At 38.1% G+C, this 14,573-nt stretch overlaps 1 protein-coding gene across 1 annotated transcript; it reads left to right on the top strand.

The window, feature by feature from the left end:
* Window positions 1–7,648: 7,648 nt before the first annotated feature.
* On the top strand, window positions 7,649–11,685 carry LOC122059006 (subtilisin-like protease SBT4.13). The gene is made up of 10 exons (XM_042621716.1): window positions 7,649–7,756; window positions 7,880–7,974; window positions 8,434–8,525; window positions 8,613–8,859; window positions 8,960–9,452; window positions 9,867–9,961; window positions 10,057–10,275; window positions 10,459–10,570; window positions 10,696–10,903; window positions 10,989–11,685. Exons 1-10 carry the CDS (start codon window positions 7,649–7,651, stop codon window positions 11,531–11,533), a joined length of 2,214 nt encoding a protein of 737 aa, XP_042477650.1. The 3' UTR covers window positions 11,534–11,685.
* The last annotated feature ends 2,888 nt before the right edge of the window (window positions 11,686–14,573 follow it).

The raw sequence follows: 14,573 nt of genomic DNA, 5'->3' as shown, positions 1-14,573 counted from the left end.
CCCATTGTCAACAAGAACTTGGGGAACCACCTTCTCAAGGAATTCTACCATGATGTGGAGAGCTTAATTTTGCTGGACCCCTTTGAGATGCTCTGAATTTGAGAGCTTCAAGGATTAAACCACATAGGTTGCCCCTACTATATGTGTGAGATGTGCCGGATTTATCTCGATTGGCACCTGTACATTGGTGAGAGACTTCAAAACTGCTTCACGGTGTGTGGGGGTTAACAATCCCTAAATTGAGATATTAGCCTGGGACTTCTTGAGTTAAGCTAGGACCGGATTCTCAAGTTCTCTTTTCAAGCTATTGGTTCTTGCCTCACTAGTCCTGACTGTTCTACTGCTAGAGCTTTGCTTGTATACTCTCTTTCACTTCTAGTTTCCATCACATTGACAGGTTTCTTCACAATAATCTTTGTGGGATAACAATCTTCATCATCACTATTTGTTATGGTGATTATCCCTACCATGGGATCATCCTCTTCTTCTGATTCTCCCTCCCTACTTGGGGTGGAAAGTCGAGGTCCTCCATAAATATCCACAGCCTTGGCTCGTAACTTTTTGACTGCATTAGAAAGCTGTTGGAATGCTGCGTCTACTGCCTCTGTGAATGTGTCATCTGGCCCTATTTCCTCCAAATCATCCAACTGCTCATGGTAGTAACAATCACCAATAATTACTTCACCCAGCATGTTGTCAATTTCTTCCACTCTTTCCTACATCCTTAATGTGCTCGAGTACACTTCACACAGTTTTTCTTCCATTTCTAATGCGGAGTCCTGTTCGTCCATATAAACTTGTGTCAACTCTCCAGATTCCTCATCATTTTCTGAATCTAATGTAGAATCATCTCCTCCTATGCAGAGGGAAGACTGAATGCCACCACCTCTCGGATCAACTATTAGGTCATCACAACCGATAGCATAGACTGAGAAACATATCTGGTGATCTGGTGAGTAACATTTCGACTCATCATCATTATCATTGTACCAAGGCCCTTGGTAGTGATCCTAGTTTGGATACTCATCATCCTATTGAGAATCAGAGTCATCTCCATTATTCTCATCCTCATTCTTGTCCTCATCATCGTCGTCATCATCCTCTTCTTCATTGATTTCCTCCTCACTTGGTTCTCCATCAGATTCCTCTTGACCATCAAATTCTCCTGCATCCAAATGCTCGTAGTATTCAAAATATTCAGAGTGTATAGACCATAGTATTAGGGAGGTGTGCTCTTTAATCTATTCCCCTATGGCCAATGCGGTTTCTGCTCTAAAAAGATCATCTGTAATCTTTTCGATTCCCATTGGATTGTCCTTTGAAGATATAGTGGACTGAATTAGAGAAGTGGGATCACCCTCCTAGTCTTCCCTTAATTCATTCACTTCGATGAAGTCATCTATAGGGAGTCTGGTAGTGCAAGCATATCCTTCTAATCGTACCCGTCCATCCATCCTTCTTATATACCAAACCTTGAGAATGTGATTGGTATGAGGGTGATGAGGGGTACGGAGTGGGGTGGTATGAAGATGATGTAATGTGAGAGGTAGGATATGAAGATTTGGGGTGATAGGATGAGGAAATTCCTTCTCCTTGATGGTGGGGGTAAGGTTGATGATATAGCAGAGGATGATAACATGGTGAAGATGGGAGGTATGGTGGAGGTTGGTAATATGCTACGGTGGATACTTCTATTGATGAGGAAGGATGAATGGCGAGAGTCTGATCTTCTGATTCTTCTTCTAATGATTCTCTTCTTTTGGGGGTCCTCATGGCTCCAGCCCTTTGATTCATGTTGATTCATAATTTTCCTATAAGCACAAGCATTCATGTGATTCTTCTGAGCTCTGGGTACAATGAGGTGATTTCTTCCCTGCATCTTGGGAGGATCCTTGATGCTGAGCTTCCCTTAGGATTCTATTTTTCACACGTGTGCTGGTGGCTATTAGGGCATCAAAAGTTTGTAGATGTTGGTAGTAGAGGACATCATAATAAGGCTTTTATAAGTTTTCAATCAACATCTCCACCTGCTCTTCTCCTGAAGGCCGATTTACCATCTTGGTGGCCTTATCCCTAAACCTCATCAAGAAGGTGGTGAATCCTTCTCTAGGTTGTTGTCTCAATGTTTCAAGCTCCCAACATTTCACGTCCACCTCGGTATTGTAGGAGTACTGCTTGGTGAAGGCTTTCACCATTATTGTCTAATTCAGAGTTTGGGATGAGTCCAACTGTGTGAGCCACCTCAATGCAGGTCCTGATAGGTTTAACATGAAGGCTTGCCCTATCTGGTTATCTACAAGTTGCCATGACTCAGCAATGCTAAGGAAGACTTTGAGATGAGCTTTGGTGTCCTGATCCATCAAACTTGTCGGTCTACCACTTGAATTTCTCGGGAATCCTTGCCCCTGAAAAGAAACTCATTTCATCTAAAACCACTATTTGGCTTTCTGAACTTTTCCCTACTCGGAGCACAGTTTCCAATTTTTCTAATTGCTCCCTAACTTTCCTTTCTCTCTGCATTTACGGAGCTTCCATTTGGACGTACACTGCAAATTCCTCTTCTTCACCTTCAATCACTACCCTAAGAGGAGGGACCCTAGAATAGGCCCCTCGTTGGCCATTGGGATGGGTAGGTGAAGATCCTCTTTGACTGGTTAGTTTGACTTGCTCTGGTTCTCCTGAGTCAACTCGGAAAGAGTTCCCATGATAACCTGTAGCTCCATTTTGCTCCAAATCTCTTATAGCCAGTGCCGTCTCAGTCTTGGGATTAGCTCTAGGAGGGTGCTGATCTGGAGTTGACTTCAGCCATTTCTGTCTGTAAGGTCTCAACGGGATGGACCCATGCCTGTTCGGGTGATTCAGAGTGGTGTGGATCCGTACTAACTGGGCTGTAATCACTTGGTGATAGGCAATCTCGAGGAGACGATGGAGGTGACACTGGAATTAGGCAAGTCAACTGATTACCCTGACGTGTCCAGAGGGACCGCAGAGAATGCTTGAGGTGTGGAATTGTGCCTGAACCAAAAATGGTTTATTTTAGGATTCTTGAATTCCCAACCCCTTGTTCACACATTCACTAGATCAACAACCAATGATCCATCCAAAGTTAGTCCACTTGGTGGTAGGGAGTGGATAGGGGTTGATGCCCCTATTCCACTTAATGCCATAAGCGAGAGATTCATACAAATGGCTTGGCCAGAACATCCCTATTAATACATTCTTTGCCAATAAAGTCATGCTTTCCTTAATCTTATCCCACTAGGTGACCTTCCACCTAGTTTCCTCGAGTCTTTTAAATAATTCGGCATTTTACGGGACTTTAACAGAAGTCATCCCGGATCACGTATGCTAAATCATCCATATTTCATTTCTAAGGAGGAAGGACCCTTTTTATCTAAAACCCACTTAGGAGAGCATTTCTTTATGACTAGAACATATCATAGGAATATTTCATTTGAAGACCGCAAACAAATTCTACAGATTAGCTTGTGGCATTCCTAGCATTCTCCATCTATTTCCTACATGATGCGAGTATAAAGTGGATGCAATAGGACTGATAAGGCTTCTTTGACAAGATCTATATATGCAAGGTACGTGATCCTTTTGATATACCCATGGGTACGAGATCAAAGGGGTGACTTCCTTGCCCATGACTCGTGACTACACACAAGGTTAAGCAACCAGCCACGGGGTGGTGGAACCATAAGTGATTGTGTGCAAAAGTGTAATGCAGAAATAAAATTATTCGATCTCAAAATGTCATAAAGTGCAAGGACCTCCCTGAGGGTGCTAGCACAAACATGAACATCCTTGCCGTTTAACAATACCCCTAACCCTTGTACAGGAAGTAACTACCATTTACTCTCAGAGTACTCTCCATGACATCCATTGACCTCCCCGAGGGTGCGGGCATGACAGGGAGTCCCTTGCCAAATGATTTCATTTCGAGCATGATGCATGATGCGGTTAGTGAATATAATTACAGACATGGGGTTAGCCAAACATGTTTTCAAACAGATGTGGTGGAAAATGTTCTTGCATTTAATGGTAGCATCTAAAGTCAGAAGCTTGACATTTATCCCCAGCAGAGTTACCACTGTGAAGGTAGCGGCTTAAGAATGATGAGATGTCTCTCTTCCCCTTTTGGGGGGGGGGAGGACTTGCATCCATTCCGTCTTCTCTCCTCTCCTTCTCTTTCATGAGGGAGGGGTGTGTCATGTGTGCTTTGCTTGTGAGCCCCGCATAGCCTTATCGCTGGTCGGAGATACGTGGGGCCTATTTCATAAGGGTGTAAAGTTCATCATTCTAGATGGGGGTTCATGATGGTCCAATATGGGGATCAGGATCATACAAAAGGGTTTGGAGTCACCACTTAGGATTATGGGCCTAGAACCCGAGGGTGGGCTCAATTCCAGAGAAAAGGGCCCAAAAGTTGGTCTGGTCCAGAGATTTAGGGTAAGTGTCAGGTTGTAGAATTGGGAAGGTGTTAGGCATCCAATCTACCCGGTTTGACCAGTCTTCCTACTAGATGCTTAAGAACGAACATTTTTCACAATTATTCCTATTCTACATGCATGGCTAAGTTATCACACATATATACATTGACTAAATTTAAACGACTATGTACACTAAAACAAGGTCTATATAAAGTCTACATGATAACAATTCGGTTAAGAAACTGTACATGAACTTAACCCCTGTTTCGGGTCAAGAGGGGTAGGCCCCCGATTAGTACTAGTTTGGACTTTCTTTCAGATTCTCCTGGCTCAGGGGAAGATGGTCTTGACCTCCAACTTCCTTTCATGAGAGATTTTGATTGTGATGATATTCAGACAGAGTTCCAGCTAGAAATGATTACTTTCGGATTTGGATTCGGATAGAGCTTCAGCTAGGGAAGGCTATTTACAGATTTGGATTCGGATAGGGCTTGGCTAGGGAAGGTTCATTTTGGTCTTTGGAAGAGGTGGCACTTCGACAGAGCTTTCGCTGGGGATAAGCTATGGGAGGGCTAGGTTGAGGTGGTACTCCAGCAGAGCTTCTGCTGGGAATGGCCATTTCTGAAAAGATTCCAAGGGCACTCAGACAGAGCTTCTGCTAGGAACTACTATTTTTGGAAAAAAATTGAAAAGGGATTGAACTACATACTTGGATTGAAGATCTTCAAAGTCCCGAAGAACACTTCGAAGATCCGAACAAAATCTATAATCTTGACGAAGATCACTCCGAAGACCCGAAGAAACTCAAAATGGGGAGGGGAGGAGGAGAGAGGGCAGAGCTTCACTTCTTAAGGGTGGTTGTGGGGTTGTGATCTTGGTGTGTTAAATACAAAGGAGGGGGATATTTATAGGATTTCCAGACTGGTGTATAGCATACCTGATGCCAGGAGTTTCACGATCACTACTTTAGCGAACTGGATTTCTAATTGATGTTCACTGATGAATTTAACCTACACATTTAGGAATCCATTAGCCAATCAAATTTTCATTCCCAGATGATCTTAGGGGATCTAGGTGTAAAAATACTTTGGTGCTTAGACCAAAAGCTAAATAAATCCACTACATCAAAACATTTAAAACAATCATTAGTGGCTCCTATAAACAACGCATAACATATTTGAGATGAAAATCATTGGAACTACTGAACAAAGATGAAAATAACTAATCAGTAGTCTTACCATTTCACCATACATATAGTCTAGCTGATCTAGTCTAGCTTGATGCTGCAAGAGAAATGGACGTAGATGGTTCTTGGCAGAGAGAAGGGGAAGAGAGAGTAGAACCAAAAAAAATTTTATGCCAAAAAATAAAAGAATGATATTATTGAATAAAATATATTCCTTATTTAATTATAAGATTTTAAAGATTTTTTTAACATAAATATAGAATGATAATATTCTGAAAAAGGAAAAAATAAAAAAGAATGATATTATTAGATAAAATATTTTTTTTCATAAAGAAAGAGAAAGGAATGTGAGAGAAAGAGAGAGATAGAGATAAGGAAACTAATGTTTAAACTATTTTTGGTTGAAGGAGGTAGAGAAGGAAAAGAAAAGTGAGAAGAGGGAGATTAGGAAACTAGTATTTAAAATATTTTTGGTAGGAGGGGGCGTGAGAGTTTGAGAATGAGTGGAGGACATTTAATTATAAGAAAAATAATGAAACTATTAAAAATAAGAAAAAGGGTACCAAAAAAAAAATTAAAAAGATGGAAAAAAAGAGATAATTAAGAAGTTAAGGTATTTAAATAAAAAATGATAAAATAGTCCAAAAAAAGATTAGCCACGAAGCATGCGTACATGCACTCTTATAATAGTATGATAGTATGATATAGGTAAATACTACAGTGCATGATGAGTCATATCCCAATGGGGTATCCCTTCACGTGTTAGATTTACTTTTTGCGACAACACATTCTAGTTGGCATGTATTTTTGAGAAGTTGTACGTTATTTTAGAATCTTTAAATATAAGATTTGATATGATGTTATGATTTTATGGATCTTGATCCCATTGTCTTTGATGCACAAGTAGGAATTGTTGGAAATAACGTGTCCATTGAGGTATCAAAGGTGGGCCCACCATGTTGAATAGGTTTGAGTGTCAAAGTTTAAATTTTGAATTTAAATTCTCATATTCCAAATTTTAAGAATTTGATACTCATTCACTTTTTACTGGTTACATAGGCCGAATCATTATTGAGTTGGAACAATTATAGTAATTGCCACCCCTCCCTTAAGATAAGGATTGATCTCCTTATTTCGAGATTAAGAAGATATGACTCTCGTACAACAAGAGAACGCACACTCTCTCTCTCCCTCTCTGGAATGCCAAGAAGTATAATTTCTACTTAATCTTTTCCAGTGAGCTCAAAGAAGGGATTCTCACTCTGTCACTACAGGGATTAAATGGAGAGCCAACAAACTATCGTGGAAGGTGAATTTCACGCTTAAAGGGCTAAATCCACTTTAAGGTTTTGTGATAGTAAAACTAACCTAACCGTCTTATACCCTCCATTAATGGTTGTTTGAATGTCTATGACCTTATAAGTAGGACGATCCTAATTGTTTCCGCACTCACACACTTGAGGTCGAAAATTGTTTTGGAAATCGCAATATGCGAGAGATTGATCTCTTATACTTTTTTTATGGTGTTGACATGAATCTCTGAGTTTTTATCCATATTGGTAAAATGTTGTTTCCCTGAATTTTAATATTTCATTTAATATTCATCCAAAATAAAAAAAGGGTTTAAACCGGATCGTCTCCAACATCAGACAGAGAGAGAACCCGTTCATTGACATGTTTAAGGTAAAGTTCTATAGCCCAAAAAAAAAAAGTTCTATAGCCCCGTTTCATTGGAGAATGAGAAAGATTCTTACAAGTTTAAGAAAAAAAAAATAAAGAAACAAAGGGTTAATACTTACTATTTTCATTCAAGAAAATTAGTAGAGTTGGCAGTGAGCAGATTCATAGTGATTCACTCAGGCTTTACGTATCAAGTGACATGATTAGTTGTATTTCTATATGTGCTTCAACATTTGATAGGAAAGTAAATCATATCAAAATCAATTATTAATTAGGATTCTTTCCCACTACCCACTTATAAATATATTGTCTTTTAGTGACCACACTAGGCCTTGGGAATTCAACGATGGCTAACTTCTTCCATGCTTCTTCATTTTCTCATCCCTTGCTGCTACTGGTTCTTCTTATTGTTGCACTAAGCAATAGTTGTGATGCTGTTGGAGAAGATAGAAAGGCAAGTAATCTCTCTCTCTCTCTCTATACATCCTTGCATGTTTCTTGGTTAATGGTTCTTAAGCGATATTCTTGGTTCTATTTTATTGTACTGATCATGTTTATATTGTTGATGGCCATGCAGGTCTATATTGTGTACATGGGTGCACTTTCTAAAGGTGAAGAATATTCACTTACATCTCAGCACCTTAGCATGCTAGAGGAAGTCCTTGAGGATAGGTAATTAGTTCTATTTGTTAGAGAACACTCTAGTTTCTTATTTATTACACTTCATCTGCATTTTTTTAATTACATCTGTGGATAATCAATTTATTTCAATTCTCAAATATGTTATCTTTTATTTCTTTAAAATTTTGAATAATTAAATTCAAACGACATCAACAGACGTAAAATGGGACACATTTGGTATTTTACAGTTGGTTACAATGAGATTGTTTCTATGATGATTTTCCTTTTTGTGGGAATGTTGACTTCATACAGTAAGGGGAAACCCATATACTATATAACAGTCATGTGTATGTCATAATGATCTTTTGTGTGATACGTGATAATATTTTTGTCTTATATATGTGCCACATAGGATGATTATAATTCTATATAGCCACGATTGGTTACATTGAAATAAGCTAATGTAAAAGTTTCCAAATTCTTACCAATGATATCACTCTCTTTGTGCAGCCATATAACCGATAACTTTGTGCGAAGCTATCAAAGAAGTTTTAATGGATTTGCAGTAAAACTCAATGAACAAGAGAAACAAAAGCTTGCCAGTTAGTAACTCCATATCTTTAATTTCTAAATTATGTTTCAGTTTTAAGACAACATATATGATCATAATATCTTTCATCTCATGTCAGGCAAAGAAGGTGTAGTATCTGTTTTCCCTAGTAAGACTCTCCAACTTCACACAACTAGGTCGTGGGACTTCATCGGTTTGTCCACGGCTATCAAAAGAATACCCACGGCTGAGAGTGATGTGATTGTTGGTGTTCTTGATGGTGGAATATGGCCAGAATCTGAAAGTTTTAGTGACGAAGGATTTGGCCCTCCTCCTAAGAAATGGAAGGGTGCTTGTAAAGGCGGCAATAATTTTACATGCAACAAGTAATTCACTTGGCCGGATGTTACTTTTATTAGATCCATCTATATAATATGCTGTGATGTGATAGATTAATCTCAACATTTATCCATGAATCTTTTACAGCAAGATCATTGGTGCGAGATTTTACTCTAATGAAAGTGATTCAGTGAGGGATACAGATGGACATGGGACACATACTGCCTCCACAATTGCCGGTAACTTAGTATCTAATGCGAGCTTTTATGGAATAGCCCAAGGGAATGCACGGGGAGGTGTACCATCAGCAAGGATTGCAGCTTACAATGTTTGTGGTTCAAAGGGTTGCGCTGAAAGTGATGTCCTTGCTGCTTTTGATGATGCCATTGCGGATGGAGTAGATATCATCTCGATCTCAATAGGAACCTCCATTGCGGGTGATTTTGATATAGAAGCTATAGCAATCGGGGCATTCCATGCCATGCAAAAAGGCATCCTCACATCACAATCTGCTGGAAATAGTGGTCCAGATACGCAAACAATCATAAGCATTGCACCTTGGATACTATCTGTTGCGGCAAGCACTATAGACCGCCATATCATTGATAAGGTTGTCCTAGGAGATGGAAAAGTCCTTAAGGTAAGAAGCATTATGCAGTCTTGATTAATCCTTTTTATTCATTTTTTTTTTTTATTTGATGGGTAACTGGGGAGGGGGGAGAAGATTGTCTTAGGGTACTGGCAACAACTGAACTGATTTTTCTTTAATTCCTAGAAATTAAGGCTATGTTTGCTATGAATTCTTGGAATGCATTATCAACCAAATATGCATATCAAACACAGCACAAGAAAATTGATCTAAAAAAAAAAAATTAAGTGATTTGTTGCCCTATTATGCAGAATTTTATTCACTATAGATATTGTGAACTGGAATAATGCTTGAGGAATAACTTCCATTAGCTTTACTAAGCTAGTGGTTCATAGATCGCAGCAGAAACTGCATTGTCTCCAAGTTCATAATGCCATCAATTAAGTACTATTTTTCCGATTTCAGGGTAATTCCATAAATTCTTTTACTGGAACATACCATCCATTGGCATATGGAAAAGAAGTACTTAATCCAGCAGAATGTAATGAATCATGGGCTGGGTAATGAATTGCCTCCTTCGTTAACTACTAGCTTCTTCCATCTTCTTAACTAGATGACAATTTACGAGTGAAGATAATTGCCTTCTGTGTTTCAGACTTTGTTTACAACGCTGCTTAGATAGTGATTTGGTGAAGGGAAAGGTTTTGCTGTGTGATCAGTTAAGTATGGGAGAAGCAGCAAAGAAAACTGGAGCTCTAGGGGTATTAATGTCAGAGGATAAACATTTTGACTATTCTTCTCCATATCCTTTACCTGCAATACAAATAAAAAAACAGGCTGCAGAGGAGGTCAAGTCGTACATGAATTCCACAAAGTAAGTCCACAATAACCGTTGGTAGTTGTTTGATGATGCTGAAAGGAGCTGAGAATGAATTCAATGTTTTACACATCATCATCTTATTTTATTGAAAATTTTTTAGGGCTATATTCTAATATTATTGTTGATTAATTTGTCTTTGTCCTAATTTTATACTCTTTCAAACTTTTTAATCTACAGAAACCCTACAGCAAATATCTTGAAGAGTGAGGCAGAAAATGATTCATCTGCCCCAACTGTTGTTTCATTCTCTTCCCGTGGACCAAATCCCATTACACCAGATATTCTCAAGGTCTCTCTCTCTCTCTCTCTCTCTCTCTCTCTCTCTCTCTCTCCACCCCGAAACAATATATTTAGTTCCCTTCATTTATTTTGTCTGTCTTTCTGATCACATGGCCTTCTCAATAAAAATTATAGCCAGATATAAGTGCCCCGGGGGTAAATATCTTGGCCGCATTTTCACCTTTAGGTTCAGTTTCCTTTCTTGATGAAAGGAAAGTGAAGTTCAATATATTATCTGGGACCTCCATGGCGTGCCCTCATGCTACCGCTGCTGCCGCTTATGTTAAATCTTTTCATCCCAATTGGTCACCTTCTGCCATCAAATCTGCACTCATGACCACTGGTAATACCCTCCTTCAATCTATATATGCTTGTAAAATTATTTGCTTTCATTTTAATACAATCTTATTTTCTTTTTCAATCTATAGCCTGGCCAATGAATGCCACCAGGAACCCGGATGCTGAATTTGCTTATGGTGCTGGCCATATCAATCCGGTGAAAGCTATAAATCCCGGTCTGGTATACGAAATCCTAAATGATGACTACATCAAATTCCTTTGCAATATAGGCTGGGATACCAAGAGGGTTAGAAGTATATCAGGAGATAATAGTAGTTGTCCTCAAGGCACTAAAGGAACGCCGTTGGATCTCAATTATCCATCAATGACAGCTTATGTTCAACAAAAAGATAAGCCTTTTGCAATTAATTTTACTAGGACAGTTAAGAATGTTGGCTCAGAAAACTCCATATACAAGACATCAGTCATCATCACTTCCCATTCTAACATTACAATTAGTGTTAAGCCTAGTGTTCTTTCTTTCAAATCGTTGAACGAGGATAAATCATTTGTCGTGACTGTTTCTGGAAGTAAATTGAACCCAAAGACGTCTATGGCATCTGCATCACTGGAGTGGTCCGATGGCACTCATACTGTGAGAAGTCCGATTGTTGTGCACTCTGCTCTTATATAGTTATTTGTATCGAGGTCTGATTCATGATAGAAGCATGTAAATCAGATCAGATGAAATGTAGAATATGCTTGGATAAAAAGTCAGCGTTTGGTTTGCATTCTCGGAATGCATTCTCAACCTATAATGAGAATGCCATTTTTAGCACCTTTAAGTTCGAATGCCTTTTTTTATTTTAGAATGGAAATTGTGTTTGATATGGTATTTATATTCTAATGTTTGAAAATGCATTCTTATTATTATTATTATTATTATTATTATTATTATTATTATTATTATTATTATTATTATTATTATTATTATTATTATTATTATTATTATTATTATTATTATTATTATTATTATTATTATTATTATTATTATTATTATTATTATTATTATTATTATTATTATTATTATTTTTATTATTATTATTATTATTATTATTATTATTATTATTATTATTATTATTATTATTATTATTATTATTATTATTATTATTAATTGGTAAACCCATTATTCTTTTTACCTACGACTTCTCTAATCTTTAATTGCTCAACCCAACCTTACCTGATAACTAAATGCCTTATGTGAAAATGGGATTCAATCCTTAGGATTTAGCAACAGGCAACCGTTTCCAAAAGCTATATAATTTATCACTTAGGAAAATACATTTTAATTGATTTATTTTTTATTGTTTTGAAAAATCTGAATTTGAATTACTTGCAAGTTGACATGTATATTTCACCATGATAAAATGAAATGATATTATAATGTCAATGATTAAATGGGTCTTCATCTCAACAAAGCCTTCAATTTTTATCGTAGAAAAGGAAATCATTGAAAAACTACAAGGGGGAGGAAGGCCGGGAAGTTAAAATTTTGATTATAGATCCATTCAGTTCTAATGTTGGTAGCTAACTGGTGCTCCACCACCACTTGTTTACGACATTGTTTCACAAGATTAAAACTTACATAACATCTACTCGAATATTTCATATTCAAACTTAAAAAAAAAAATGAAAAAAAAAAAATATCTCCTATGGGCTCCTAATCACCGTGCCTACAATATCTCCTCAGGTTGTGGGTTAGGGAAACTTTTCCCCATGTTGACAAGGAAGTGGACCGAGCTTCTTCTATTCTTAAATCTATTCAAGATGAAATTGAGATGGTGGTATGTCTGATGAGCTCTTTAATAGAGAAGCTAATGCCAAAACTGCTCTACTCAAGGCTTCCCAGTTGCAAGCGAAATTTTGGTCTAAAAAAGCTAAGCGAAAGTGGATGAAAGAAGGTGACTGCAATTCCAAATATTTTCACCTGTCAGTGAAGATGAGGCGCTCTCGTAATCACATTCGAGCTCTAAGGAAAGAGGATGGATCATGGGTCTCTAATCAGCCATCTCTCTCCAGCTATATCTCTTATTTTTATGAGTCCTTTCATGGGGCATCTCAGGTCACTCCTCACTGGGATCTTCTTGACTGCATGCCTTGAGAGCTGAATGAAGATGACAATACCTTTCTTAAGGCTGTTCCAAACGTTGATGAGATGAAGAAAACTGTCTGGGAATCTTGACTCTGATTGCTTCCCTGGTCCGGACGGGTTCTCAGGTAAATTTTTTAGACATGTTTAGGACGTTATTGACTTGGATATTTGTAGGGCTGTCTCTTATTTCCTTAGGGTGGGTCGGATTTCCAAAGGGGTTAACAATTGTTTTGTTACTATAATTCCTAAATCTTCAGGAGCCTCCTCCCTTTACAAATTCCACCCTATCTGTATGGGGAATTTTTATTGTAAAGTCCTAACAAAAATCCTAGCCTCTAGAATGAGTCTTTTTCTCCCTTGCCTTATCTCCGAGGAACAGGGTGCATTCCAAAAGGGAAAGATTATATCCTCTAATATAAGCTTAGCCTCTGAGATAGCAAATCTGATGCATTCTACAATGAGAGGTGGTGGTATGGGTCTAAAGCTTGATGTTCAAAAAGATTTTGACTCTATATCATGGGACTTTCTATATGCTACTTTGAGTTGGTTTGGATTTTCTGATAAATGGATTTCCTGTATTAATGAGATTCTTTCTTCCTCAAGAATCTTAATTCTTGTAAATGGGGGCCCTATAGGATTTTTTGGAGCAGGTCTTGGCCATCGCCAGGGTGATCCGATTTCACCAATTCTGTTTATTTTGGCAGAAGAAGTGTTGTGTAGAGGTCTGAAAAACCTGACAGCGACTGAAAAATTAAAATCTCTCCTGGGTCCCAGAGGTGCCCTCACCCCAACCCACCTTCTTTTTGCTAATGATATCTTCGTGTTTAAAAATGCCTCAGCAAGATATGTTAGACATTTGCAAAATTTCTTACTCAGGTATCAGGAGTTCTTTGGTCAGCACATTAACCTTAATAAAAGCAGAATTTTCTTCGGGAAAGTGGTGCCTCACAAGAAGATATTTATCTGAGACCTTAGGAATTTCTCCCTCTCGTCTTCCAACAAAGTACTTGGGGGTTGAAATTTTTATGGGAAGAGTGACCAAAAATCATATTCTTTCTTTGATGGATAAAATCAAGTCCAAATTGTCTGGCAGGAAAGGTAAACTGCTTTCTCTTGTTGGTCGGGTGTAGCTTATAAGGTCAGTGATTTCTAGTATTCCAATCCACAACTTTGCAGTTTAATGGTGGCCCCAATCTTCCATCAAAATTGTGGAGTAGTGGATGAGAAATTTTATATGGTCTGGTGATATGGACAAGAAGAAGAAGGTGGTAGTTAAATGGGGAGAGCATGTACAAACCTAAACAGGAGGGTCGTTTGGTGATCAGAAAATTGAGAGATGTGAATAAGGCCTGTCTCTGCAAATTGTCTTGGAAGATCAAGCATGATGACTCAATAATGAGTAATTTTTTCAGATCCAGATTTGTTAACAAGGATGGCTCTTTGCGTCGAAGTTACAAATCCTCTTCCATTCTTCCTGGTCAGAAAAAGGTTTGGTCTTTTATATCTGAGATGGAAGTTTGGTCAATGGGTAATGGTAACAAAATTAATTTTTGGCTTGATAAATGGAAGATCAATTGCAGGA

The sequence above is a fragment of the Macadamia integrifolia genome, chromosome 13 (assembly GCF_013358625.1).
Source record: "Macadamia integrifolia cultivar HAES 741 chromosome 13, SCU_Mint_v3, whole genome shotgun sequence".
In the NCBI taxonomy this organism is placed as follows: domain Eukaryota; kingdom Viridiplantae; phylum Streptophyta; class Magnoliopsida; order Proteales; family Proteaceae; genus Macadamia; species Macadamia integrifolia.
Note: the sequence above shows the minus strand (reverse complement) of the source record. Positions and strands in the feature narration are given on the sequence as shown.